The following is a 25321-nucleotide window of genomic DNA, read 5'->3' as shown; positions in this document are numbered from 1 at the left end:
CCCCGCGATCAGCTGATCCCGGCTGACAACGAGGGAGCGGGCGGAGGGGGCGCGGGTCCTGGCCGGCCCTGCCCTGCTCAGTTCCCCCGGGCGCCCCGACTGCATGGTCGACCCCTGGGGGAGAAGAACCGGGAGATCCCCCCCGGGCGCGGAGGGCACGGGGGGGAGGAGGAAGCCGCGGCCGGGACCCGAGTCCTTAGTCACCGGGTGCCGGCGGGAGGAAGGGGAAGAAAGGTGGCCGCCGGCTTGTAAACAATAGCCCGGCTCGCGGCGCCCCGTGCCGCGCCGCCTTTGTTCCCAGTCCCGCCGCGGCTCCCGCCCGCTGCCGCTGCTCGGCGGGAGGAACCCGGGGGCTTCCCCCTTGCTGGCCGGCCGGCGCCGGGCGCAGCCCCAGGTAGGTCTGGGCGCGGGGGGAGGCGCCGGCCGGCACCGCCGTTACGTAACCGCGGGCGGGTGGCGGGGTCCGCCTGCAGCCCCCGCGGGCCGACGAGACACGAGTGCGGCCGCCCCGCGGGGCAGCGCCCGCCCGGGGCTGCGGGACTGGCGGGGAGAGGGGGCGCCGAGGGCATCCCGGAGCGAGAGGGGCTCCGCGCCGCCTGGGAGCGGGGGAGGCGGCCCCGAGGCAGCGGTCGAGACAAAGGCGGCGGCGGGGTGCGCAGGCTGCGCTCGGCGGGCGCTGGTCTAGGGGCTCTGCTCTGGCAACTTGGGGCGCAGAGGGACAGGGAAAAAAATCCGTCGTCTGTCAGCCTGACCGCGGTAGCGATCGTCTTCTAGTGTTCCTAGAAGGAGCGCACAAAGAGAGCGGATTTTTGTTTATCTGGCGAAGCACATCAGGAAATTCCCAGCAAATAAATACTGTGAACTCTCTGAAGGAGGAGCTTAGCTGTGGAGTGAAAGCAGAGAATTTTCTAGTCTTGACACGGTCCTTTTGTGTCTGTGTACATATATATGCATTTGTGCATTTCTGATGCCTTTTTTGTCTCTGTGTCACCAGCTGTCTCCGTTCTCAGCTTCAGGGAGATACTTGCTGTATCTGTTGAAGTACGCCAGGCTGGGTTTTTTTTTCTCATCACTGGCAGTACATTAAACAGCTAAGCAGAGAAAGAATGTATACCAGCATTTGGGTATAATAATACATGAAACCAGCTATGTTGTCTAAGTTTACTTTGGAGAAAGAAAAGTTCATTAGTACTTAACAACACTTCCTGCAAGGCAGGTCAGTGTATGAATCTTGCAGAAACATATATTCGTTATTTAAAATTAAGTACAGACAACATTCCTCTTGTGTTTCTTTCTTTTGTGGAAATAGTAAATTTGGAACTGACTTTTACAAATATCATTGTTTGGAACAGAAACAGGAGGGAAAAACATTGCTTTAAAGAAATCTGGATATGAGTGCTCACACGCAAACTGTGGAGAAAGGACAGAACACGACACTCCTGTGCCAGGAAAGCTATGTTTGCAGTGGGACAGATGAAGCAATCTTTGAGTGCGATGAGTGCAGGAGTCTGCAGTGCCAGCGTTGTGAAGAAGAGCTGCATCAGCCAGAAAGGTTGCGGAACCATGAACGGACCCGTATAAGACCTGGCCATGTCCCGTACTGTGACTCCTGCAAAGGTGCCAATGGGAACATAATGCATGCCAGTATGACAGGCTCAAGGCAGATAGCAGCAGTGAGGTGCCAGGTGTGCAAAATCAACCTCTGTGTGGAATGTCAGAAGAGAACACATGCTGGGGGGAACAGAAGGAAGCACCCTGTCACCGTTTACCATGCTGGCAAAGCCCAAGAACAGGAAGAGGAGGAGGGGATGGATGAGGACACCAAGAGAAGGAAGATGACAGAGAAAGTTGTGAGCTTCCTCTTGGTGGATGAAACTGAGGAGATTCAGGTAAGAACTATTGTGGTTTGTTGTGAACAGGCAAGATGCTTTATTTTGTTTCTTAGTCTAACAGGCTGCTGTGATGGCATGGTTAATACTTGAAGTGTAGTTAGTGGCAATGGTAACAAAATAATGGCCAGGTAAAGTACAAGTGCCACTGAGCATCTTGGGCTAAAGAGACACATTGCCTTCGAGTGGCCTTGCTTATGAGTTCCTCAAAAGGTCAAGTTCACTAAACCTTATGTGTGGCAAGAGCCTCCTCTAAGAGGCTTGGTAAGCAAAGCTGGTGAAGGAATTGACTCTGTACTGAGACACACAACACTAAGATAAGAGCTGTCTGTGCAGGATGCTGATTGTTCCTGAGCAAAATTGAATATAGTGCATTGCGCTAGGTGTCCTGCAAATGGGAGTGCTGACAGACAATTTCTTGCTGTATGACTAGGAGAGGGTACTGTACCAAGTAGCGGTAGTGCAAGACTACAGCCCATTGCTACCATTTAGTACCAGTAAATCCCTATGATTTTAGAAGTAGAACAAAATAGAAATGTGTCCTAAGTGTTCCATACAAGTCCTACAGGCATAATGGTTAAGTTATATTGCTTCTTAAAATATTATTTCATGTTAGCCTTTTGTTGAAAGAGGGGGGAAGTTGTCATTGGGGTAGGTTTGCTGATAAAAATGATAGGAACTAGTTGACTTGGAGCAGCCTCCCAGGAGGCACTATTTTAGAAAGCCTAGCATTCAATATATGCAGTTATAGAACTCTCCTGTTGGCCCTTATATTGGGTAAGCATTTTAGAAGACAAAATGTGTGAAAGCCACAGAGCATATTAATTACACAACTAAAAATTGAACTTTGTTTTCTGACTTTCAGTTTGCATTCCCTATGTTAAACCTCATTCAGGAGCCACTGAAAGAAAATGTATAGTCACCTGGAGACTCAGTATCAGGTTGCTCTAATTTAACTCATATTCATGCTATCATCATTAAAAAGAACTGTGATTATATTCGTATTCTTGATTCTTATTTGTATCCATCATAGTAACAGTTGATGTGCCTGTCATGCATCACAAGGAAATGTGACTTAAGTATCTCATATATATTCTATACTATAGAAGTGTGTGTAGATACATATATGTGTATGTACACAGTAATTACACAATAATATAGAATAGTCATATTTTTGTCAATTCGGGTGTACCGATTGCTGAATTGTCATGGCTTTTGAGGGGGAAAGGGAGGAAAGGATGACCAGTCCTTACTGTGCACTGACATAGAAGACACACTATGCAGGACAGCTGTGACTGTAAACTGAGTGCTTGAATTTCAGTCTGTAGCAGTCTTAAGTTTGTATGCCTCCAAGCCATAAGCACACACTTATTTCCTTGTAATGTGTGACAGATGCAACTATTATTTTAAGATACAGACTTTTGAATAATCCTCATTTGGCCACTAGAGCAAGCTCTCAAATACCTTGGAACAGGGCTGTCCTGCAAAGCTGCTCACAAACTGTGTCTGTGTGTGGTTGTACTGGTTTAAGTTATATTTATACTCATGAATCTGTAAGCCTTATTGAGGTAGACCTTTGGCTGCCTCCTGCCAGCAAGTGCATTTACTCTTTAAATGTCATGGGCAATAAAGCCAACTTCCTTATTGGGACAGCAGTGGACCTTTATCAGATCATAGCAATTTGGTCAGAACAGGGTTGGGTTGAAGAAGCTCTCCAAAAATGATCTTATTTCACTATCAAGATGTTGAATCAGAGCTCTTCCATCTGGAAGCTCTTCCTCATATCTGAATACGTATGTGACATCTCACAGCCAGTATCAAAGCAGTTTGAGAGATTTCAGTTAAATTATTATCTGACAGCTGGAATTTAAGGAGTGATTGCTATTATAGTGATAATTCTACTAGTGAGCATAAGGACCTTTATTTAGAAAGGCCTGTCAGATGCCACAGAAGATGTCTTCAGAGCTAAGTAGTTGTCTTTTGCTCTTGATATTACTGAGGAGCCAATTTAGCTATAGGAAAGTGATCATTGGTCTGTTATTTTGTGCTTGTCATTACTTGGGGAGAAATCATTAGAATGTTCTTTATTTAAACCAACTTTTCGTCCAAAAATGCCCAAATATTAGTAACTTGAAATATGGAAGTTCAGAGTTTGAGAATGTGTGGTTTTTTAAGTTTGAGCAGACAGGATAAGAATTTAATAGAATTATGTAGTTCAGCTGTCTTTAAATGTTAGTGACCTTTGGAACTTGAAAATTGTTGCATTAGTTGGGAAATAAGAGAGGAAACTGCTAATTTGCTATCAATGGTAGATTCTGCCATAGCAATGTTAAAAGCTACACCACCCTACCACCCCGCTGCCCCCCCCCAGTTAGATGGAACTAGTTATCGCTGCTGGAGCAGCAGATGATGGATTGAGTTAATCACTCATCTATATTTGTTTACAAACATATAACTTGAATACAGGGCTAAAAGATTTGTTTTTTAGTTTCCTTTGGAGTTGTTAAGCTCAAGTGGTTATGTATCATCTTGCTGTTCCTGTTGGCTTCTTGGAGGTGGTAGCTCTAAAACTGAAGAATATTTATAGTGTGTAAGCAAATGACTGATCTAGTTCTAGATCCAGAAGCAATGTGGATTAATCCATAAGGAGCTGTGCCTGAGCAAATTGGTTCAGGGGAGAGGTGGAAATTCTCAGTTTGGGCTCAGCACTACACAGATACAGCTATTGTAATTCTGAGATCTGCATAATTGTCTTTGTGCCATGTTGCACAGATGTGCTGGCCTGCTCAAAGCTTTTTGTGCTTTGCAGGCATAGCATAAGCTCAGAAAGCTGAGGACTTCTTGTGCTTGTTCAAATCCACGTAGACAGGAAAGGTCCCATTTTAAACCACTGCATGTTTTTAGAAAACCAATGGCAGCTAAAGTTTGTGTCTGTGAAATACAAGCTTTTCTGTGATGTTCATCATAACAGCACTATATCTGAGCACCTCAAAAAGATGTTGGTGCTCTCATGTTAAAAAAAAATGTTGTTAAAGTTTAAAGCCAAGTTTGTTCCGCAAGTCTGTGGAAGAACAGAGAGGGAGGTTGTTCCTCATGGAGTCCAGTCCCTGCTATCTCATACCACATAGTGCAATGCTTTGCAACTCTTGTGAATTAGTGCCCAGGCATCCTGACCTACATGACAAATTTTTTCTTCCTTCTTCCAGGACTTGTTTTCCCTCATAAGACCTCTAATTTATGAGGGAAATTAGAAATCAGACTTCTATTAGAAAACAAGTCTTGATTGTTTTACAAACTGGCATCATCTGCAGTTTAGACCCCATTCTGGACTGTCTTTCTCAAACTCTGTTATGCAGTTTCTCTTTACACAGTATTAAACTTTTGGTTTTATCTATTGCATATCTAAAGCTTACAATTCAATTTGTTCTTGATAATTGCTGCATCTATTTGTTAATTGGCTCTGACAGATCTTTCTTGCTAATCTGAGAATGATATTGTGGGGATTACCTCCTCAGTCAATTGCTTTGGTCTTGTCCCTCTTTACATCTTCCATTTACACCACTCTCTTTATGTCTTCCACATCTCCTCTTTGCCTTGTTAGACTCAAACTGTGTGCCTTCTTTTATTATATGTGCAAGTCCCTCAACAGAATCTCCTCATCTGCTCTGCCAAGATGTCAGCTTTCCTTTCTTATCTTTAACTTCCTGGATTCTCAAACAAGCATCATTTTGCACACAGGAGGCAGTTTCCATAAAAAGTCAGAGTCAATTAATTGGGTTTTTAAACTGGTATTTGTTTATCTATTAAGGAAAATACAGTGAAATACAACAATAAAAATATGTCTCAGGTTGTGATATTTGTTTCAAATCCTGAGGCTCTCTTACTGTCCCATGAACATTTCCACTCACCTGGATCTCTCTTTGTCGCTTGTACTTATATTCATGCAGTTTCTGGAACAGTTTCTATTTTTGCTTTGTCTTTATGCAACATCTATGCAAAGGAGCTCTTTAGCATAAAACAGAGTTATGCATCTGTTATACAGTGAACTTTTATTTACTAATACTTTTGAGGCAGGGCTGAATGCCTTACAATGCATAACAACAGTGTGGTATTTTTATCTTGGGGAACAGATGTTGGGAGTTCTTACCACAAGATCAAAACTTGGTTGTAGTGTCACTGGCAGCTTCTATGATAGCACTTTGTCCAAATGCCTAATTAAGGACTCAACACATATGTTTAATAGAAGTAGAAAAAGTCTTTCATTGAAGATAGAGGACATGCTTGGTTATTGATATCTGCCTTAGGGTTTGCTCATCTTTGGCCAGAAACCAGCTCTGTCACAAGAAATTACCCAATCTGTGAGTTATAAACAAAAATAAAAGGTACTGGCTTTGTATTCTGACTTACTGAGGAGACTAGAAGAAAAGAAAATTTTTTCCTCTATCTAGTCACAAAAATAATTCCCCAGCTGTGTAATTTTATGAGGGAAAAGGAGCATACATTTATTGCTATGTCTCCCCTGAGATACCCATATGAGCTCCCTTTCTTCAGTTTGCAGGGTCTTTTTGTTGTGGCAATAGATATCTCAATTTCCTAAATATAGCCCCATTCCTTGAGGATTTTGTATTCCTTCTAGCAGGTCTAAATGCCTAAAGGAGTTAGGTCTTCCCCTCAGCAAATATGAGCAGCATCTGTTTAATGCTTTGCAGTCAGTTAAGATAATGCCAAAGGACCCATAGCCCTTATTTAAATGCAGACCATTTTGTGCAATCATTAAATAACCTGTCACTAACAGCATGATAGTTCATGTGTCCTCCTTTGTTCCCTCCTGTTAAAAAGTTACACATACATAGTGATGACTCTGCAGGGTTGCTAGCTGCTTTGCTTTTCTCACACCTTCTCTAAATCTGATGGAAATACTGTGATTTTTCCTTATTATCTCCTGATTTGAGCCTGGATAAAGTCTAGGGATGAGAGAATGGAGTCTCTGGGAATGCTTTTTCTTGTCAAGTATTCTGTGTTCATTAGTGGGAGCTAATGTAAGTGTTCTTTTATGAAAGAAGGTCATGATTTCTTAAGTCTGACTTGCATTGGTCTAGTAAATAGTGCTAGTTCCTGTGACTTGCTTCATTTGCTGTTGGGGGAATGTGTTTTAGATGGGGTATTTTTTTTTGTTGTTGTTCTTTAGGGTAGCACAGTCAGCTCTATATTTCTGGGAAATTTAGTCTATATCCTGTAAAATAAGGAGGCACAGCTAGTATATTTTTCATGGATATAAAGGAGGAAGAAAAAATATTGAAGGATCTGAAATTTTTAGGCTGGTATGATCTGTTGGATCAGGATATGTAATTTCTGACTCTGGATACTGTTGATGTGCTATAGATGAGTTTTCCCCCTTTTTGTGCTTTAGAGAAGTTTTCTTGCCAAAGTATTTTTGGGAGTTTACTGTCCGACACTCTAGGAATTTTTCTCTTATTACTTTGTTATTTTTCAGTATTCCTCCTATTTCAGTCTGTTATCAGTTCACCTAGATTTAATTGCACTGTTTTTCTGTCTTTGGAATAAAGTAGTAGAGAAACTACTCAGCAGTTGCTGGTTAGGAGTATTCCTTTTTCCACTGGACATATACCAGTATTTTGAAGAGTGTTTTTAGAAGGTAGGAGAGAGCCATCAATTTAACAAACACAGCTCCTTTGACAGTCTCAGACTGACTCTTAGCTAATTTTTAACATAGTCACTTACAAATAGTGCTTTTCTCCAGAACCAGTCTTGCACCTTCTTCATGATTCAGTACTCTTGGTTATTAATTAAAGTCTTTCCTGTCTCTGTTGTCCATCTGCTATATGAGTGCTGGTGTGGAAGGAAGAGTCAGTTGTCACTGACTCAGGTGAGAGATCCTGAAAGCCACTCTGGAATTACCCACACTTTCATTCAAGAAGTTTCTGAACTTAGTTCAGTTTCAACTAAATATTCTTGAGAGGGAAAATGGGGTGTTTTAGTGTTCCCCCTGCTATACCCCTCTTTGCACTTCCAATGAGTCCTTTTGGGTTCTTGGATGCTGCCAGTAGGAATGGGATGTGAATGCTTCAGGGTTCATTCAAGAAAGTAAAATCAGCTTGCTCTCTTCTAGCCCTTCTGTCATTTCCATTGCCTTCACTTTCTCTTTTCTGCAGTGATCACTGGGAGGCAGATGTCACTGCAGTACACACTTCTGGCTTTTTTACCTGGGTTGTTATTAAAGCTTTGCTGTAGGATCACTTAAAGGCAGAAGATTGAGTCCTTTGGCCTGCCTGTTCAAACACCCTGAAATTGGGAAAGTAACCAGAGTAACTGTTTTCTAGGAAGAATGCAACTGTTACACAAGTAAGTTTGTAAATGCCCCTCTTAACAAGGACAAGTGGTATAAGTAGCGTCCACACAAGGAACTGAGATACTTACTCTTAGGGGTATTTAGGAAGACAGCATGAACTTGCTGGTTGTCTTGATGTCTTCTGGGCAAGTCTCTTCACATGGATGTGGTCTCTGCTGCTAGAGCTGTGACTTTCGGGTGATAATTGGTAGCTCTGTGGGCAAATTAACATCTACAGGAGCTTGAAGGGTATTTAGGATACAAAACCATGACTTCTTCATTGTTTACTGTTCTCTTTTGGGGTTAGATGATACTATTATGTTAGTGTTATTTTTGCAGCAGTTTTATTCACCTCAAAGTCTTTATTAGTTTTCAGTCCTTGAAAAAGTACTTTTCCAGCAAACAGGCAGTTTAGTGGTCATTGTTTTTTCTGGTTTCAGAAGTTTGATATAACTTAGCTGTTGTGTACAAGGTTAATTTACCTGGTAATAGCAATATTTCAGTCAATATTGCCTCTTGGGTTAGGGAGGAGTCCAGACAAATTGCATTACTCCAATCCCCTTTTTTACCACCACTTCTTAAAATGTTTGAAATAGGATCTCTTTCAAACTTTGTAGGGTAGAGTTGTTAAGCAGGATTTAACTCTTCTGTCTTTGCCTCTCTCAGAGTTCTATAATAATAGACATGGGCAGCCTCTGCTCTTCATTGCAGGGACCTCTAAGTCCTGTTGAAACTCATGCAAATATTGAACCTAAATTCCTGTGCCAGTGCTGTGGGAAGGAACAGGATCATTTTGGTCTGAAAAATATATTCGGTTCAGGGACTGAATATATTCATATTCAGTATTGTCCATGGGTATGTACTGTGGCTGATAACAGTTCTCAACAGAACCCATAGGTGGTACTGCAGTGAAGACAAATAAACAGGAAAAAACCCTTCAGGTTCAGGTTGTCCCTCTAATACAAATGCTTTCATCTGCTTGAGTCAAACCTGCATCCACATGGGGAATAAAATCAAAGGATGGGAATCTAACCTTAGATCCCTGTAGCGTGTCTTTCCCCTGCTTTATTTTGTCCTCCCTGCATCTGGTGTCAGGTCCTTCAGTTTGAGCTTGAGGCTCTGTAGTACTCCAGACCTGAAAATACTGATGTCCACTGTCAGCTTGGCTGAAGGCTAGGAGATCACTGAACAGTTGTGATTAATGTATTTAAGTGTTTGCTGGATCAGTGATTAATATGTGATAAGTGATTCATAACTTACTTTTGAATACCAGATTGGAACTACTGGTATGATATACACAATCCTATAAACTAATCTGTTGACACAGCCCTTTGCAGAAACTTTCTCAGGCTACTGTAAAACATTTACTTAGTAAAAAGCAACTCTTTGGCCAGTAGAATTAATGAAGTCTAATTTCTGGGGTGTCTTCTTCCTATTATCCAGTGGTTGTCCACATTTTCTGTCTTTTGAGTAAGAAGCAGTATGTGTGCTGTTATGGACCAGCCAGCATGCTTACTGGCTAGCATGTTTGGGCATGACTGCTCAGCTTGTGTCTTGGAGGTGGCAGGGGATGGACATGAGACATGCTTTTTCCTCAGTAAGGTTATTGTAGTCTTTGTTTTCTACTCTGTTGTCCATTTTCATCAAACTTCTAGGAAATTTCTTTTTAGAAGCACTTCTGTATCAAATTGGTGTAATTAGATTAGGGATTTTAAGTTACGTATGGAAGACTTGAGTAATGGCATAAATTATATTTTCCATGGAAAGTCATGCAGAAGAAGAGGTGTTCTATTTTATAGATTTTTGTTCCTAGGCTTTTTAACACTTTTTTGTTTTAATAACATTGTTATCAAGAAATTCATAGGCAGGAATGTAATTTTAGCAGTTCTTACTTCTTAAGAAGAGTTCTCTTGTTTGGCAGTTCTTGTTTTATTTTAGCAGTTACATTTCTAAACAATTCTACTTTCCTAAGGGCTCAGATTTAGAAAACTTGTTATATTAGGTACAATGGATTTCTAAGTATAGGTGATAAAGAGCACAGTTCTAAATGTGCTCCATTGCAGCATGCTATGAGTTTTTGTGCTCTCTTTATAGAGGACTTTAGCTGTCAAGTTCTCTGTTTTGTCCCATTTAAGACCTTCACCTCCATTTCAGGTGAACTTGGGTGAAGGGACTGCATGGGGAGCTGGATGACAGCTGCCAAAAGCAATGTAGTTAAAACTATAAAAGAAAGCTAACCAGGACTCTAACATGTGATTCTGTAAAAGCTGTTCTTTTTAGAAGAGCATCTCTTAAGGGCTATAACAAAAATGTAAATGAGTTTCTGATACTAGAAATGGCAAAATCAAGAAGGGGCTGAAGAGATATTACTCCTGTCTTGGTTTAGACATACAGTTTTCATCCTTAATTTTCTTTGGTGTGCAGTGTAAGGAAGGTTTCATATTTACCCTCTGCTGTGAATCTCAGAGATCTGGAGCTCTTGGGCAACATGGAAGTGGATACAGTTTTGGAAACATGAGCCCTTTGCACATACAACAGAAGGTGGTACCATACCAATTTGTTTTAGAGTTGAGAAGCAAAACGAAGTGGAGATTAGTGCTTTGACACTATACCCACTCTGACTTTAGGTGTCTTAAAGGAACTTGCTGAAGGGAAGTAAATTGGACTACTGATATGGGTGTTGTTGTGGATGGTTCTTTGAGAGTATCATTCCTGTATTCAGCGTTGGTTAAAGTCAACTATTGCACAAGAGCAAGGAGCACCAGTGACGTGCAAGTGTATTCAACTTCAAAGGGAAAGGCTTCTTTTGGGTCATTTTGTTTTGGTTTTATTCCTTCTCCTCCCACATGGAATATATTGTAAGGATGTTACAGGATCCAAAATTATGACTAGGTTCTAAAAGGGAGGATAGATCTGCTTCCCTACCAAACATGAGCATCTAAATGCAACCACTGCTCAAGAAGTTCTTGGTTACCTGGCTTCTGAGCACTGGTAGAGTGTGCTAGGAAACATTTACTCATTTCATGTCTTAAATTCTGCCTCATTCATTACCAAGTCCTTTGAGAAATAAACTGGACTAGCTAGACTTTGGTGCATTCTTGTGCTCCTGGGTAACTTGTTTGTTCAAATCACTCCCAAGTTCTGTCCTGAAAGGAGGTCTGTAAAGGGCCTAGAAGGGGATAAGTTAGAGGGAATAACTTTGGGTATGTGATTTGATATTCAGTGTAACTTTGAGTTCACTCCTGTCTCTTGATGGTGGGAATATATCTCAGAGTTACCCTTATTCCTGTTGTCCCTACTGTCCTTTGTGTCTCCTGACATTACCAACTCAGCCCATTCAACAAACTCTCCCAAACTGCTGCCAAAGTAATAACTAGTGCTGGCTAAAAGATCTTAGCCATTAGCTAACCTGCCATTACTTAAGAAGCTGTTTGAAAACTGATATTTTTTTGTGTTGTCCAGGGAGCGCATAACTATTGAGTCTGGCAAAAAGAACCTGTCACCTTGATGAGAAATTTGGGAGGTGGGAGTTAAAACCAAAACATTTTTGAAGAAGACATTATCATATTCCTTTTTGCTTACATACACATAACATCTTTATATTGTCCAATATGTTAATGTTTTTAGGAGCTATTCCATAAACCAAGAACTTCCTTTCTTCCACAGAGACATCTTAATAGATACTAAGGAAACCTGCATCTATCATCTAAGCTACCTTCCTGATGATAAGCTAATAATCACAGCTACCAAGGAAGCAGACTCTTTCTTGTGCACCTGTAGTTTCAGTATATCTTGATGTTCCCCCACAGACACCAGGAAAGATTCTCTTGAGAGCATTTTGATGTCTCGTTTCCTGTTTTCTTCTACACTGTGAGGCTGCCTTGAATAGTTTGAGTCTGTGAGAAGCTACCACAAGCCCACAGCCCACAGATTTTCTTTGTGAACACTGTTTCCAACCACAATCTGGCACACTGGCTATTTTTTATGTTTTTGGTGTGCTGGCTGATTTTTATTATCCTTCAAAGTCTAGGTGCTGTTGATAGCTTTGATGAAAGCAAATGGGGCTGGCTAAGCCTTAAACAAATTTGCTGATTTACGAATAAACTTGTTCAAAGAAACCATTTATTACTTCATTACCTCTCTGGTTCATAGATTGTGAGATCTTCCAACTGTACTCACAGGATGAAAATAGCTAATAGCTTCCAGAAATTAAGTGGCAGGTGAGAGGGGATGGAAGCCCTGCTCGTTTCAGTTGGTGGGGAGTTCTTGAAGAGGGAATTGAGATGAAGAAAGTGAACTTAATCTTTCTTAAAAAGTGCTTTTTGTCATATTCTTCCCTGTCATATAATATATGGATAAAATCTGTTGGAAGACAAAACAGTAAGGGCTAAACAAATGAATGAAGCATGAAACCAATGAATGCCAAGGATCTATTCTGCAACAAGATCAGGGCAGGCTCTTGTACAGAGCCCTAGCCCATTTCACTGCTTGTTTATCTGCTCCTGTTGCTCCAGTATCTGAACAGAAAATGCTCTGTTTTTTAGCCTAGACAGTACAATGCTTGACACTTAAACTATGTAAAGTCAAAGAGAAGTTACCTGCACTTCTTTTTGGTTTTGTATATGTGTTTTTTTGTTTTATTTTTTAATTTAGTACAATACAGTAAATTATGAAAGGGAACATTAAGGTAGTTGTGGCACTTCTGTGAGAGCCAGTTTGAGCACCTGACTCTAGTGCACAGCTTTGCTGCTGCTTCTCTGCTCCCACTTTCCAGCAGAAAGATTGACGAGCTGGAGAGCAGTGGGAATAGGACAGTCTGTGTCTGAGAGCCCCTGGCTGTGGATAGATACAGCACAAGTGCATGGCAGATATTCTTGTACCTAAACAGGTGCTCAACCTCTGTGGATGAGGCAAGTTAAAGTGGTAAAAGCAATCCCCTCTTTCACGCCTGCACTTGCATGCTTGCCAAGACACCAGTGCTACTGAGAAAGTCTGCCATGCTCCAGGTAGCTGTTGTGACAAACTTGGAAGTAGTGTTATGCTCCCTTGTCTGCAAGGGCTGTCTCAGAGAATGGGGTGAGGTACTAGAGAGTTGACTACATACATAATCACAGTGAGGCATGAATTCCAAAACAGCATGGAACAGCATAAATCACATCAATGTGTACATTTTACAAAACTGCGTTCTAGTATTTTGTTTTGTACTTCTTGGTGCTTCAGAAACTTAGGATGAAATCTGAAGAGGATGTAATCACTTCTTAATCTTATGAATCCTGACACCAGCTGTGTTTTCAGTGTTGTCTACTCCAATTGCATAGTTATAATATTTTTCTCTTTTTGGTTTGGAAGGTAAGAAATGAGGAAGACTTTATTAAGAAACTGGACTGCAGTCCTGACCAGCACCTGAAGGTAGTGTCCATCTTTGGGAACACAGGGGATGGGAAGTCTCACACCCTTAACCATACTTTCTTCTATGGCCGGGAAGTCTTCAAGACATCTCCTGCCCAGGAGTCTTGCACAGTTGGAGTCTGGGCAGCCTATGACCCTGTCCGCAAAGTGGTGGTCATTGATACAGAGGGCCTCCTGGGGGCTACTGTTAACCTGAGCCAGAGAACACGGCTGCTGCTGAAGGTCCTGGCCATCTCTGACCTTGTCATCTACCGCACTCGTGCTGACAGGCTCCACAACGACCTCTTCAAATTCCTTGGTGATGCCTCGGAGGCTTATTTAAAACACTTCACCAAGGAGCTAAAAGCTACCACAGCCCGCTGTGGCCTGGATGTTCCTCTGTCAACTTTGGGTCCAGGTGTCATCATCTTTCATGAGACTGTGTACACCAAGCTACTGGGCTCTGGTGAGTAGGCAATTCCAATTACAACGTGCTAAACACTGTCTGTAAACTATCAGGTTGCATTGCATATTCAGTACTCTTTACTACCATGTAAAAATGTGATTTGGGTTTTGCTCTCACTGGTTTCAGTCTGGGAACCAGGCTGTGGAACTAGAAGAGCATCCCCTCTTCCAAATCAGCTAGAATAATCCTCTTAGCCAAGTGAACATCGGCACTGAATAGTAACAAATTCTGCTAGCCATAGGAGGGGGTCATCATACAAATTTATGTGTATGGGTGATACAACAGATGAAGGGGAAAACTGATGTGGTGAGTTGACCCTAGCTGGATGCTGGGCACCCACCAAAGCTGCTCTATCACTCCCCTTCACAAGTGGACAGGAGAGAGAAAATATAATGAAAAGTTCATCAGCTGAGATAAGGTCTGGGAGATATAACTCATCAAATACAATAATGGGGAAAACTGACTTGACTTGGGGATATTAATTGAATTTATTACTGACAAAATCAGATCAGGGTAATGAGAAGTAAAATAAATCTTAAAACCAGGTTTCCTTCATCCCTCCCTCCTTCCCAGCCCGACCTCCTCCTCTGCCAGCCATGCAGGAAGACAGGGAATGGAGTTACGGCCAGTTCATCACACATTGCTCCTGCTGCTGCTCAGGGAGAAGAGTCCTTCCCCTGCTCCAGTGTGGGATCCTTCCCATGGGAGATAGTTCTCCATGAACTTCTCAGACATGAGTCTATCCCACCGGCAATAGTGGCTGAGTCCCACTGTTTGTGAACATCTAGGAGCTGTGTCTTGTGTAATAAATACCTCAGCAGTCCTGGCTGACCCACATTCTCTTTTTGCCTTTTCTAAACAGTGAGGTTTTAAACTAGTAGAAGAACTTGACGTTCTTTCTGGTTATTATTGGAGTAACTCCTAAACAACTTTTAACTTACCTATAAGGCAGATCTTTCCTTATATACCAATTTGCGGATTAGCAATTCAGCCTTTCATGAAGTTGTTGACATTTGCTGTTTCATCAGTTCAGCCTTTAGTGACCCATGAGGACACTTTGCACCTGTATGCAAAGTGGTCACAAAATAAATATTTTCATGGTTACTTCTGATCAGAGTAGGAATAGGAAAGAAACCTCTTAGCATATATGGATGTGCAGAAAGCTGTAACCATCTGTCTTAATGGATAATTGAAGTAAGTGTGTTTATGTAGTTTTAGGACAGGGAAGATGGGGCCTGCCTTATTCTGAAATATACAGCAGGTACTTGGAAGCAGGCAGGAGAATGTGGCTGGCTCTGTGGAGTCTGAACTGATGTGGCCAGTTCTGAAGTGCTTTGCCATGTACAAATTGTTGATAAAGGCTTGGTCTCCCTTGCTACAGAGTTGGCATGGAGCACAGACAGCCCATGTAAGGTTCATGTCCTCCACTTATCAGGTGCTAGGAATAGCTATACCAAGTTATGGCCTGGTGAGCAGAACTAAAAAATGTGCTGACATTGTGTTTCCCTGTATTATGTCCTAACTTGCTCCTTAATCTGGATATCTGTGTTTCAAAATCTAGATGTGTCTGGTTTTACCTTAGAAACTTGGTCTTAGAAAAGACAGCTTTAAAGCAGTGTATCACAAAACAGAGACTGCTTTTGGGAAGTCTTCCTTGTTTTAAAATGTAATGATAACTGCATTCCAGATGTATTAGAAGATTTAATTAAGAAAACTAGGTCTATATTGCATATGAAAATACTATGCAATTGAAGTATTGTTTTAAACAATCAGTTGCAAATGAACTTGCTGATACTCTCATATATAGATCATCCTTCTGAGGTTCCTGAGAAGCTCATTCAGGATCGGTTTCGGAAGCTAAGCTGTTTTCCTGAGGCTTTCAGCTCAATTCACTACAAGGGAACAAGGACATACAATCCTCCAACAGATTTCTCTGGGCTTAGGCGAGCTGTGGAGCAGCAGCTGGAGAACAATACTACTCGGTCACCCAGACAGCCCGGGGTTATCTACAAAGCACTAAAAGTAAGTGAAGAGGAGTTTGTCACAGTGTTTATTTGTACCACTGTTGCTATTAACTTAGCTGTGGCTCATAAAGGCAGACCACCTGAAACAGTGATGCAGACTTGCATGCAAATCTTCCATGAGAATGATAATTTTGTCTAACAGCCAGGGAGGCTGAATAGTTTTGGTTTTTTTGCTTCAAAACAAATATTTCAATAAAGGCCATGGGAGAAAAATTAAAGAGCCAAACTGAGCAAGATCCTAAACCAGAGCTGGGAAGAAAAAAATAACTGATGCTGTGAGTGACAAGCACTTAATGGCAGTGATTGACAGAGAGAGATCTTAGAAGGTTTTTTTTTTATAAAATTCCTAAAGTTTGCCTCAGCACAAAAGGAGGAAATGCAAGAGACTTGGAGAGAGTTAATAGTTGGCAAAACCTAGCACTGACTAGTATAACCCAAGGGCTAGGAGGCAAAAAGAAGGAGGAAGGAGTTGTGCTGGTAGCTAGGGAACAGGATGGGTCAAGCCAAACGATGTATTACTTTAGAGCAAGTAGATGCTTCCCTTTGCTAGAATGTCACAGGGATTTTTGTGTCTTTAAATTTGCAGTCTTTCGTACAAGTTTCCACATACCACTGCCTGATTAACATTGTATTTTCTTTGGCCTGAAGAGCATAGCTGTCACTGGGGAGGGGCAGGCAGAGCTGGGGCATATCTGCAGAAGGAGGTAGTGTTAGCAGTCTTTTCTGGTGTTTGTCACAGCTGTTGGAACAGATAATTCTGGCTGCTCTGCGCCAGTGGTAGCTGAAGCACAGAGGGAAGTGTCAGGGTGGCATGAACTCAGTTCTTTGCATTTGGGAGCAGACAGGCAGCAGGGGAAAAACCAATTGGAATCATTAATTTTAGTTTAGCTTCTAGGATGTTATTGCAATAATCAAGTAGCCTGGTTTCACATATAGCTGCTGGTGTACTTAAATTCATGACCAGTAAAGTGTTCAAATCACTACCAACTACAAATTAACTTCTTTTGCTTCACTTGCTGAGGACACAAGACTTGCTAGATTTCTGTCCGCTTCCTCTAACTTTTCCTCTAAATTTTGAGTTCATTCAAAAGTAACAGTATCAGTCAAGCTTAAAAGAGAATGCAAATAAATGTCCTTGGAATTATGTGAAATAAAACGTTTATATAGAGAACTTATCTGAGGGAAGCTGTGGTGAGAGAGGTACACACAAGTCTGTGTGTTTATGCAATCAACCCTTGTTAGACAGCAAAGATGCACCCACTCCACCTACCCCAGCTCTGTGAGGGGAGGGGAGGAAGTGAAAGGCAGGCAGCCACTATATAAACCTCAGTTGTAGGAAGAGTTTCAGCTAGATCTCATGCCTTCAGAGATCTCCATCAAGAAAATCTGTAACCATTTGCTTTGTTCCGGTGTTTTTTTTTTTTTTTCCTAAACATAACACCTAAAAGAACTGAAAAAGTTAAGTGTGCCAAGACTAAGGACTGATTTAATCCGAGAATGGATATTCCTAGGAAAGGGTACAAATGCCTTTGAATTTTGCCATTTTGCCAGAGAAGAATAATTGTTCAAGTGGCCGGAGGAAAGCTCAGGGCAGCACTTTCTGAGCCAAAAGGCAAAAAATGTGTTCTCATGAACTATGAGAAATGATCCTATGAGTTTATTTTCAGAGATTTCCAGAATGCAAAGCCCATTTAGCAAGAACCCTGCTATTTTGAGCATGGATTTGATGCACAGAGGTGGATGCAATTTTCTACTACCCATTTCTACTACAAAATTCAAACTAGGGATGGGAGGAGAGGAGAGCAGAGCAAAGAAAAAGAGCATCTTACAAGTATTCAAGTCACTTCCATACAAGCGCAAGATTGCCTTCTTGGGTCATTTCCAATCCTTGTTTTGTTTTCCAGGCTACTAAGACACATTTGTTAGCTGTGTACACTCTCTGCCTCCCCTCCAGTAGAGGAATCCATGCTTTTTCTTGCAAAATGTCTTCATTGCCCTTAATCCCTTTCCAGTTCATTCTTTTTTGTTTGACAGGCTCTAAGTGACCGGTTCAGTGGGGAAATCCCTGATGACCAGATGGCTCACAGCTCTTTCTTTCCGGATGAATATTTCACATGCTCCTCTGTGTGCCTCAGCTGTGGGTAAGTAGATGAGAAATGCTTTCCATCTTCTTAGAGGATAGTGCTGCCCCCACCTGCAGCCACAGAATGTAAAGTTTCTGTGATGTCTTGGCACCTGACATCATCTATCCTCAGCTAGAACTTCCATGCAAAATTAGCTTGAAATTCAACTCCTGTATGAACTGGACAACCACTATTGCCACATCCCAGCTGGATGCATGGTTTTGGCCCACTGTTTTTGTGCATGACTACAAACCTGTGCTACCCATATCTTTTCCCAAATGCAAGCAGGAAGAAAGGAAGAAAGGAGTATCTAAATAAATCCCCTGAAATTTCTTATGTTTTTTTCCTGACATTTTTACTGCCTAAACAGTATTAACAATCCTAAAGCATACACCATGGAGTGGGGCTGTATTCAGAGACTAGGTCTAAGTGGAACTCCATATTTCATTAGATCTTGGCTTGTAGCTCTCTGGAAAGAGCCCCAAGATTGAGCCTGGAAGGGCAGTAGATGGCAGTCAGTGCTCTGAGTCTCGGAGCTGTATAGCAGCACAATGTTGTGGCTGGTTATGCTTCTTTTCTGATGCTGAGCATTTTCTGCAGTGAATTGTTGTGTGGTGCTGCTTTGTATGGGAAAGAGTTGCTACAACTCCTTCTGAAGAGCCTGCCTTTCAATAATAAATTATGTCATTGCTGTATGTACAGTTGTGAAAATGGTTTGAGGGTACAACATCTATAAAAATGTAAGATAGCAGTAAAAATGACATCTTGGTGACATCTGTCCTGTGTCTAAGATCAACAACTCATGGGTTGCTCTTGCATACTCAGGTGTGGCTGTAAGAAGAGCATGAACCACACAAAGGAAGGAGTCCCTCATGAATCCAAAAGTCGATGCAGATATTCTCACCAGTATGATAACAGAGTCTACACTTGTAAGGTGAGATACAAGGACAAGGTCTGAAGAATGAAAAAGGAAAGGATGACCAAGTAAATGAGGACTATCACAGGCATGTGCCTGTTTTCTTCCTTTTTTTTATTTTTAATGTCAGAGGTGCTCATAGACTTGACAAGAAAAATTGATCCTTATTTGACTTGCATGTTTGCTTGGCGAGTTCATTACATCTGTGTGCTGTCATTTTCTAGCTAAATTTTGAAGCTGGCTGCTCTTAACCTGGGTGATGTTGACCTTTTATATATTTGACATAGTTACTCTTATTTGCTTATACCCAGTGCCTGGTATTAGCCAATTTTTCTGAAGGATCTGTGCAGGAGACAGGAAAATTTTTTGATACCATCATGGTCTTTGTTGATATAGAAATACTTCCCTGATGTGATTATTGATAGTGGGTTTGGTTTTGCTTTGTTTTTAAATGAGTTCTGATGAGTGCTCCTTTGCTGTGGACCTCTGTATGCTAATTTTATACTTCACATAGCCAAGCAGCAGCCAGATGTAGATTTAGATTTCCAATAATATAGTTTTAATTGATCCTTTATGTTGTAGGCCTGTTACGAACGAGGGATGGAGGTCAGCGTGGTGCCAAAAACCTCTGCTTCCACGGATTCCCCTTGGCTGGGCCTTGCCAAGTATGCCTGGTCAGGGTGAGTACTGCAGCTGGGATCTCTCTGCTCTCTGTGGTCTCTGTGCTGCCTGCTGCATGGGACTTGCCAGAGAGGTGACCTGTCCTCCTCCTGTGCAGGTACGTGATCGAGTGCCCCAACTGTGGGGTGGTGTATCGCAGCCGGCAGTACTGGTTTGGCAACCAAGACCCTGTGAACACTGTAGTGAGGACAGAAATTGAGCATGTCTGGCCAGGGGTAAGTTTGGTTGCTGGATAGTTTTTGTGTATGTGTGCAGCCATGCACATGCTAATTTGATTCTTTTGGATGTTGATGGAGAAAATAAGAAAATAGATTGCCTTTCATTAAGCTGGTCCCTACTGTTCAAAAGAGACTTTACAAGGGCTTTCAAGCATCTTTTGACTATCTTGAAATGACTAAGTTGCCAGCCTACTTCTGTCTTCAAAGCAAGGCTGGTGAATCTTTTACTTGAGCTTGCCTTCCAGTTTATCAGGAATAATGGGTTGCACAGCCATCTGAATCTAAAAAAAAAAAAGTTTCCCTGTTTTTATTCTCAAATAATCTGTTTCATTCCAGACTGATGGATTTCTGAAAGACAACAACAATGCAGCCCAGCGTTTGTTGGATGGCATGAATTTCATGGCTCAATCAGTATCTGAACTTAGCCTGGGACCCACAAAAGCTGTGACCTCCTGGTTGACAGATCAGATTGCCCCAGCTTACTGGAGACCCAACTCTCAGATTCTGGTAAATAGCAGCTGTTGGAGAGAAAGGCTTTGCCTAGCTAAAACCCCTTTTCCTTACTCTTTAAGTAATAAAGTACTTTGCAGATTCTAAATGCTTCTTTCTTTTACTGCAGCAATCCCTACTCCTACAACTTTGAGAAAACTGAAGTGCTGTCTCCTCTTCCTATTCTTGACTTAGCCAGAGAAATTATGAACAGAGACTTGGCCCAGCCCTGATAAAGAGACTGTTTCTGCTTGCTCTTTGTGAGCTATTATCCTAGCAATATTACAGAAAATCTTGGCTTGCATGAACTTGTTTTTCAAAGCAAATAATCAACACCATGAATCTGGCCACTGCAGTTGATTGTACTATTTTTATAGATTAAATTCTGGTTTCATACCAGATGCAAAAAGCTGACCCAAACAGTTCAACTAGGAAAGGATTCCCTGTATCTTGCTGGAAACAGATTCTTCTTCATTGAAAACTGCCTTCTGAATTCTTACTCCACACAAAGGTTGAATATCCATCATTCAGCCCTGCATGATATGGCTGTGTTTATTTGTGATTGTGACTGAAGGAATCATAGCAATATATTGGCTTAACCAATGTATACCTACTGTTCTAAATCACTTCTCTAGGGTAAAGTTATGGGGCTGATAGCACCCAAGTCTTGTGTGTAACTGTATTTTTCACAATTTCAGTCTGAAACTTGCCATCCTGGGCCTCTGCTCTCTATTTTTCACTTTAGGACAATCAAATTAACAGTTCTTCCTTCTGTGTTGTTCTGATTAGAGTTGTAAGAAGTGCAACACACCTTTCAAAGATAACGACACAAAGCATCACTGCCGGGCCTGTGGAGAGGGCTTTTGTGATGGCTGTTCTTCCAAGACCCGTCCAGTGCCTGAGCGGGGCTGGGGACCAGCACCAGTGCGCGTGTGTGACAACTGCTATGACAACAGGGGCATCCAGTTAGGTAATCTTGAGTTGATTGTGACAGAGCTATCCCTGGGCACTAGCCTGAAGTCTTTGTCCCTAATTTCTGGATCACAAGCATTTTCTGTGGATGTAGACAGTGTTGTTCACACTGGCTTTCCAAACAGTGTTTGATAAGGAAACTGAAGATCTCAATATGTTTTGGAAGGAAGATGACCCTACCAGACACCTGAACTGCTGACAAAATTATTTTCTAATTGTATCTTTACATTTATTTTCCTAGCAATTGCTAATGGTCTGGTGCTAGCATTAGAGCAGGGTGCTTATGTTACAGCAGACTGTATATTTTGTTCATTATTGCTAAAATGAACACTCTGCAATCCAAGATTGTGGGTGGGGAACATAAAGGCTGAGGAGAGATTCCAGTTCTGCCTTTTGGTTTTGCTGCTGGATTTGTTAATGTAAATTAACTGAAACTTGGCCGAAAGGGTGGTGGACTTGGGTGTTGAGCCCTTCACTCTTGTGTTATGCAGATGTGGCTGAACTGCCCTCAGATGAGGAAGGAGGGACACTTATTGCCAGGAAGGTGGGGGAAGCTGTGCAAAACACGCTTGGAGCAGTGGTGACAGCCATGGACATTCCCTTAGGTGAGTTCTATTCTATTCTGATGGGGGTTTTTTTGTCTAAAGGCGTTTCTGTTTTCAAAGAACAAAACTTGCTATTAAACTTCAAGAGTTTTTGTGACAGGCTGGCACCTCTGCTATGATACCACTGTTGGTTGAGATTTTTACAGCCCTCTGGACCTCTTCTGCTTGATGTTTCCTCTTGGTTTACAGCATGTTGTTTCTGCAGATCACACTTTCTCTTTTCACCCTATTATGCAAAACTGTGCACCAAGCTGTGAGTAACTCATGCTTCCCTGATGGATTCACTGCAGTGACCTGCCATTTGAAGTTCCCTAAAGATTGGCCCATTAGGAAGCATTTTATCAGGTTTGGTTTTTTTTCAAAGATACTGAGTGCCTTTTAAGTGTGTTCATGGATACTGCTGGTACTTGGTACTTCTGAGGGTATGGCTGAGAATTTGAAGCTGTCCAGGTTGGTAATAATGAGGAAGTAATTAGTAGTCTGATATTTCATAACGAGTTTAGTGCAGGGAACCTCTGCTGCTCCTTCATGTGCTGTGTGGCAGTTTAGGTATGTCAGCAAACATTTCACATTTGAATCTTCTGCTGTTGTATCTGACTTCCTATTCATTACACAGATCATTGTTCAGCTGCTTTGCCTACAGCATGTCTGGCCTTCACCTTTGTGGTTGTTTGCTCTCTGACTCAATGAAGGGCAAATAAATCCCTTTCTCAGGTCAGACAGTAAATGCATTTCTGAATATTTGGTTTGGCGACTCTGTGTTTTTTTTGGCCATAGCTGAAACTGAAGGTATGGAAAAGCAAGTGTCTTAACCTCTGGAAGAGTCTGAGTAAGGCAAGGTGCCACTATTAAAAGAGGCAGTTTACTCTTTGAAGAGAGGGAGAATGTGTGAGATTTGTAGAATGCCCTAAATAGCTACTCATTGCACTGAAGGATTCTGTCAGTAGGTCACGTCCCCCTTTATGGCAGTGGTATGACTTGCAGTGTGTGAGTGCCTCCACTGGAGTACATTCTTGATACGCTCATGTTCATGGATTATTTTGTTCTCCCTCTTTCTCATCCCCCCACCTCACTTCCTCCCTAGGTCTGGTAAAAGATGCTGCCCGACCTGCATACTGGGTACCAGATCATGAAATCCTGCACTGCCACAATTGCCGGAAGGAATTCAGTATCAAACTCTCCAAACACCACTGCCGGGCCTGTGGCCAGGGATTCTGTGACGAGTGCTCACACGACCGCAGAGCGGTTCCCTCTCGCGGATGGGATCACCCAGTCCGAGTTTGCTTTAACTGCAATAAAAAGCCTGGTGACCTTTAACCCCAGGCTGCTCTCCAGTTCTTTGCAATTCCTTATGTTCTCAGGGTTACAAATGAAAATATCTGGTCTCCCTTTCACCTTCTAACCTGTTGCAGCCAGAGTGCATGTTTCCAGTTTCTGGCCTCCTCTTGTGTTATATCCATCTTGGAACGCTAGGAATGAGCTTATATTCAGCCTCTAGGTTTTAATTTCAAATTAACTGGAAAAGGGAGGGAGCTCCCTTGTAAATGAGCAACCCAAAATCCACTGTATTCCAATTGAAACATATATATATATCTCAACTATGTATAATTTAGTATATTAAGTATATGGTTGAAAATGAAGCTTTGAGTATTCCTAGTTCAAATGATGGATGGTGGTGTTCCTTACTGTATTGGATCAGAATTATGGCCTTCTAATTCTTCTTTTGGAATGTCTTGCTGATCGTGATGTCTTGTGAGGAAGGTTTGGACTCTGTGCTGCCAGGAATCTCCAGTGTTGATGTATGAACTATACCTGGTAGTTCAACCAACTCTGCATCTAGAGGTGCTGCCCTTCTGGCCATGGAAGATTGGTTTAGATTTATTAACAAGTTTGTTTGAACTGCGATATGAGCAATGGTCTTGCAGTGCAAGAGGTATCAAGTTAACACAGACTCCCTGGCAGAGACCGGTAGATCTTTGAAAGGTAAAGCAAATCCTGTGGCAGGAGGCAAAGGATTCTGATCTTGCCATTTCAACTTCATTACCAGATCAAAAGGTAGCAGGGTTTTTCTCTCCCTGACAATGTTTTTTCATGTACTCAGGTTTTCTTCAAGTTTCTCTGCAAGATCATTGCAGTTAGAAGTTTTGTCTAGAGCAGAAGAAGAGAACAAGTTTTGTAGGCAATTCTGAGATACAAAGTTTGAGTTGTTTGGGCTGTGATGACTTTCCTTTTCCCCCACTTTTCAAGAGATTCTATAGTCTCTGAAGCCTCTGTGTCCTGAAATATGGTTGCATAGAAACTGCACAGATTTGACTTACTTTCTTCTAATAGTATGAACTTACAAATCAGCCTGGAAAATGGGAACCTTTCTTCTTTGCTCCTAGCAACTGGCACTCACTGGACTTCATCCTTTTTTGGAAGGACTGCAATGAATTCACAGATTTTATTATGAAAAGCACCACTTAACCTAACTTACACTGTCATGTACTGTGGATTTGTGGTTCCACTTATAAGAAGTATGAGACTATTGTGGATTAAACTGCCTATAATTCTCCCTTCTTGGCTTACATAGACAAAAATTCTTTGACTACATGGGAGTTGCCTCCTCTTGGAGTGGCTGGAGTTTAATGCAGTGTCCTGCAACTGTGATATTTTTCCCCCAGCTTATTAAATGTGCTCTTGTGTGATGAGATGCCCAACGCCCTGTTTTAAGACTGTATTATTAAATTAACTCCTATAAAGAACTTTATCTTCTGAACACGTGTACTGACTTTCCTTGTAACAAGCGGTTCTCACTTTGTCTCTGAAAGACCATGCTCACAAAGTGTTTGTCCCTTCACAGCTACATCCAGCCTACACAAGGAAGTAGACTTAGAAGATGTTCCAGGACACCTTCGGTACTGGCCAAGTTTACTGCGGACTGTCTTATGTTTTTGTAAGCAAAAGTCTGCCATAAACTGACTGTTGTCCAAGTAAGGGCATGAGTAGGTAGAAATCCTCTCTTAAAAGACATTCTGTACATCTAGCATAATTCTATGCTTCAAAGTGTTCTTTATTTTTTTAATGGGTGAGCAATGTGTTCTTGGTTTGTAGGCTGTGCCCTATGTGCTGTTTATGCATGTAGCTTTACTACCATGTTAATGCACAAAGAGAAAGCAGCCATGACATTCCTTGTATAAAATCTTTGGCATCTGTTTCAAC

At 41.8% G+C, this 25321-nt stretch overlaps 1 protein-coding gene across 1 annotated transcript; it reads left to right on the top strand.

The window, feature by feature from the left end:
• The first annotated feature begins 22 nt into the window (after positions 1–22).
• On the top strand, positions 23–24878 carry ZFYVE1 (zinc finger FYVE-type containing 1). Its single transcript, XM_021533581.3, has 12 exons — positions 23–394; positions 1353–1889; positions 13588–14092; positions 15900–16114; positions 18151–18257; positions 19065–19173; positions 19738–19835; positions 19934–20051; positions 20391–20561; positions 21333–21513; positions 22007–22120; positions 23205–24878. The coding sequence occupies exons 2-12, from the start codon at positions 1392–1394 to the stop codon at positions 23435–23437; spliced, it is 2349 nt and encodes a 782-aa protein (XP_021389256.1). The 5' UTR covers positions 23–394; positions 1353–1391; the 3' UTR covers positions 23438–24878.
• The last annotated feature ends 443 nt before the right edge of the window (positions 24879–25321 follow it).

Source organism: Lonchura striata, chromosome 6 (assembly GCF_046129695.1).
Source record: "Lonchura striata isolate bLonStr1 chromosome 6, bLonStr1.mat, whole genome shotgun sequence".
NCBI classification, from domain to species: Eukaryota; Metazoa; Chordata; class Aves; order Passeriformes; family Estrildidae; genus Lonchura; species Lonchura striata.
The sequence above is the reverse complement of the archived record's forward strand: the minus strand, read 5'-3'. Positions and strand labels throughout refer to the sequence as shown.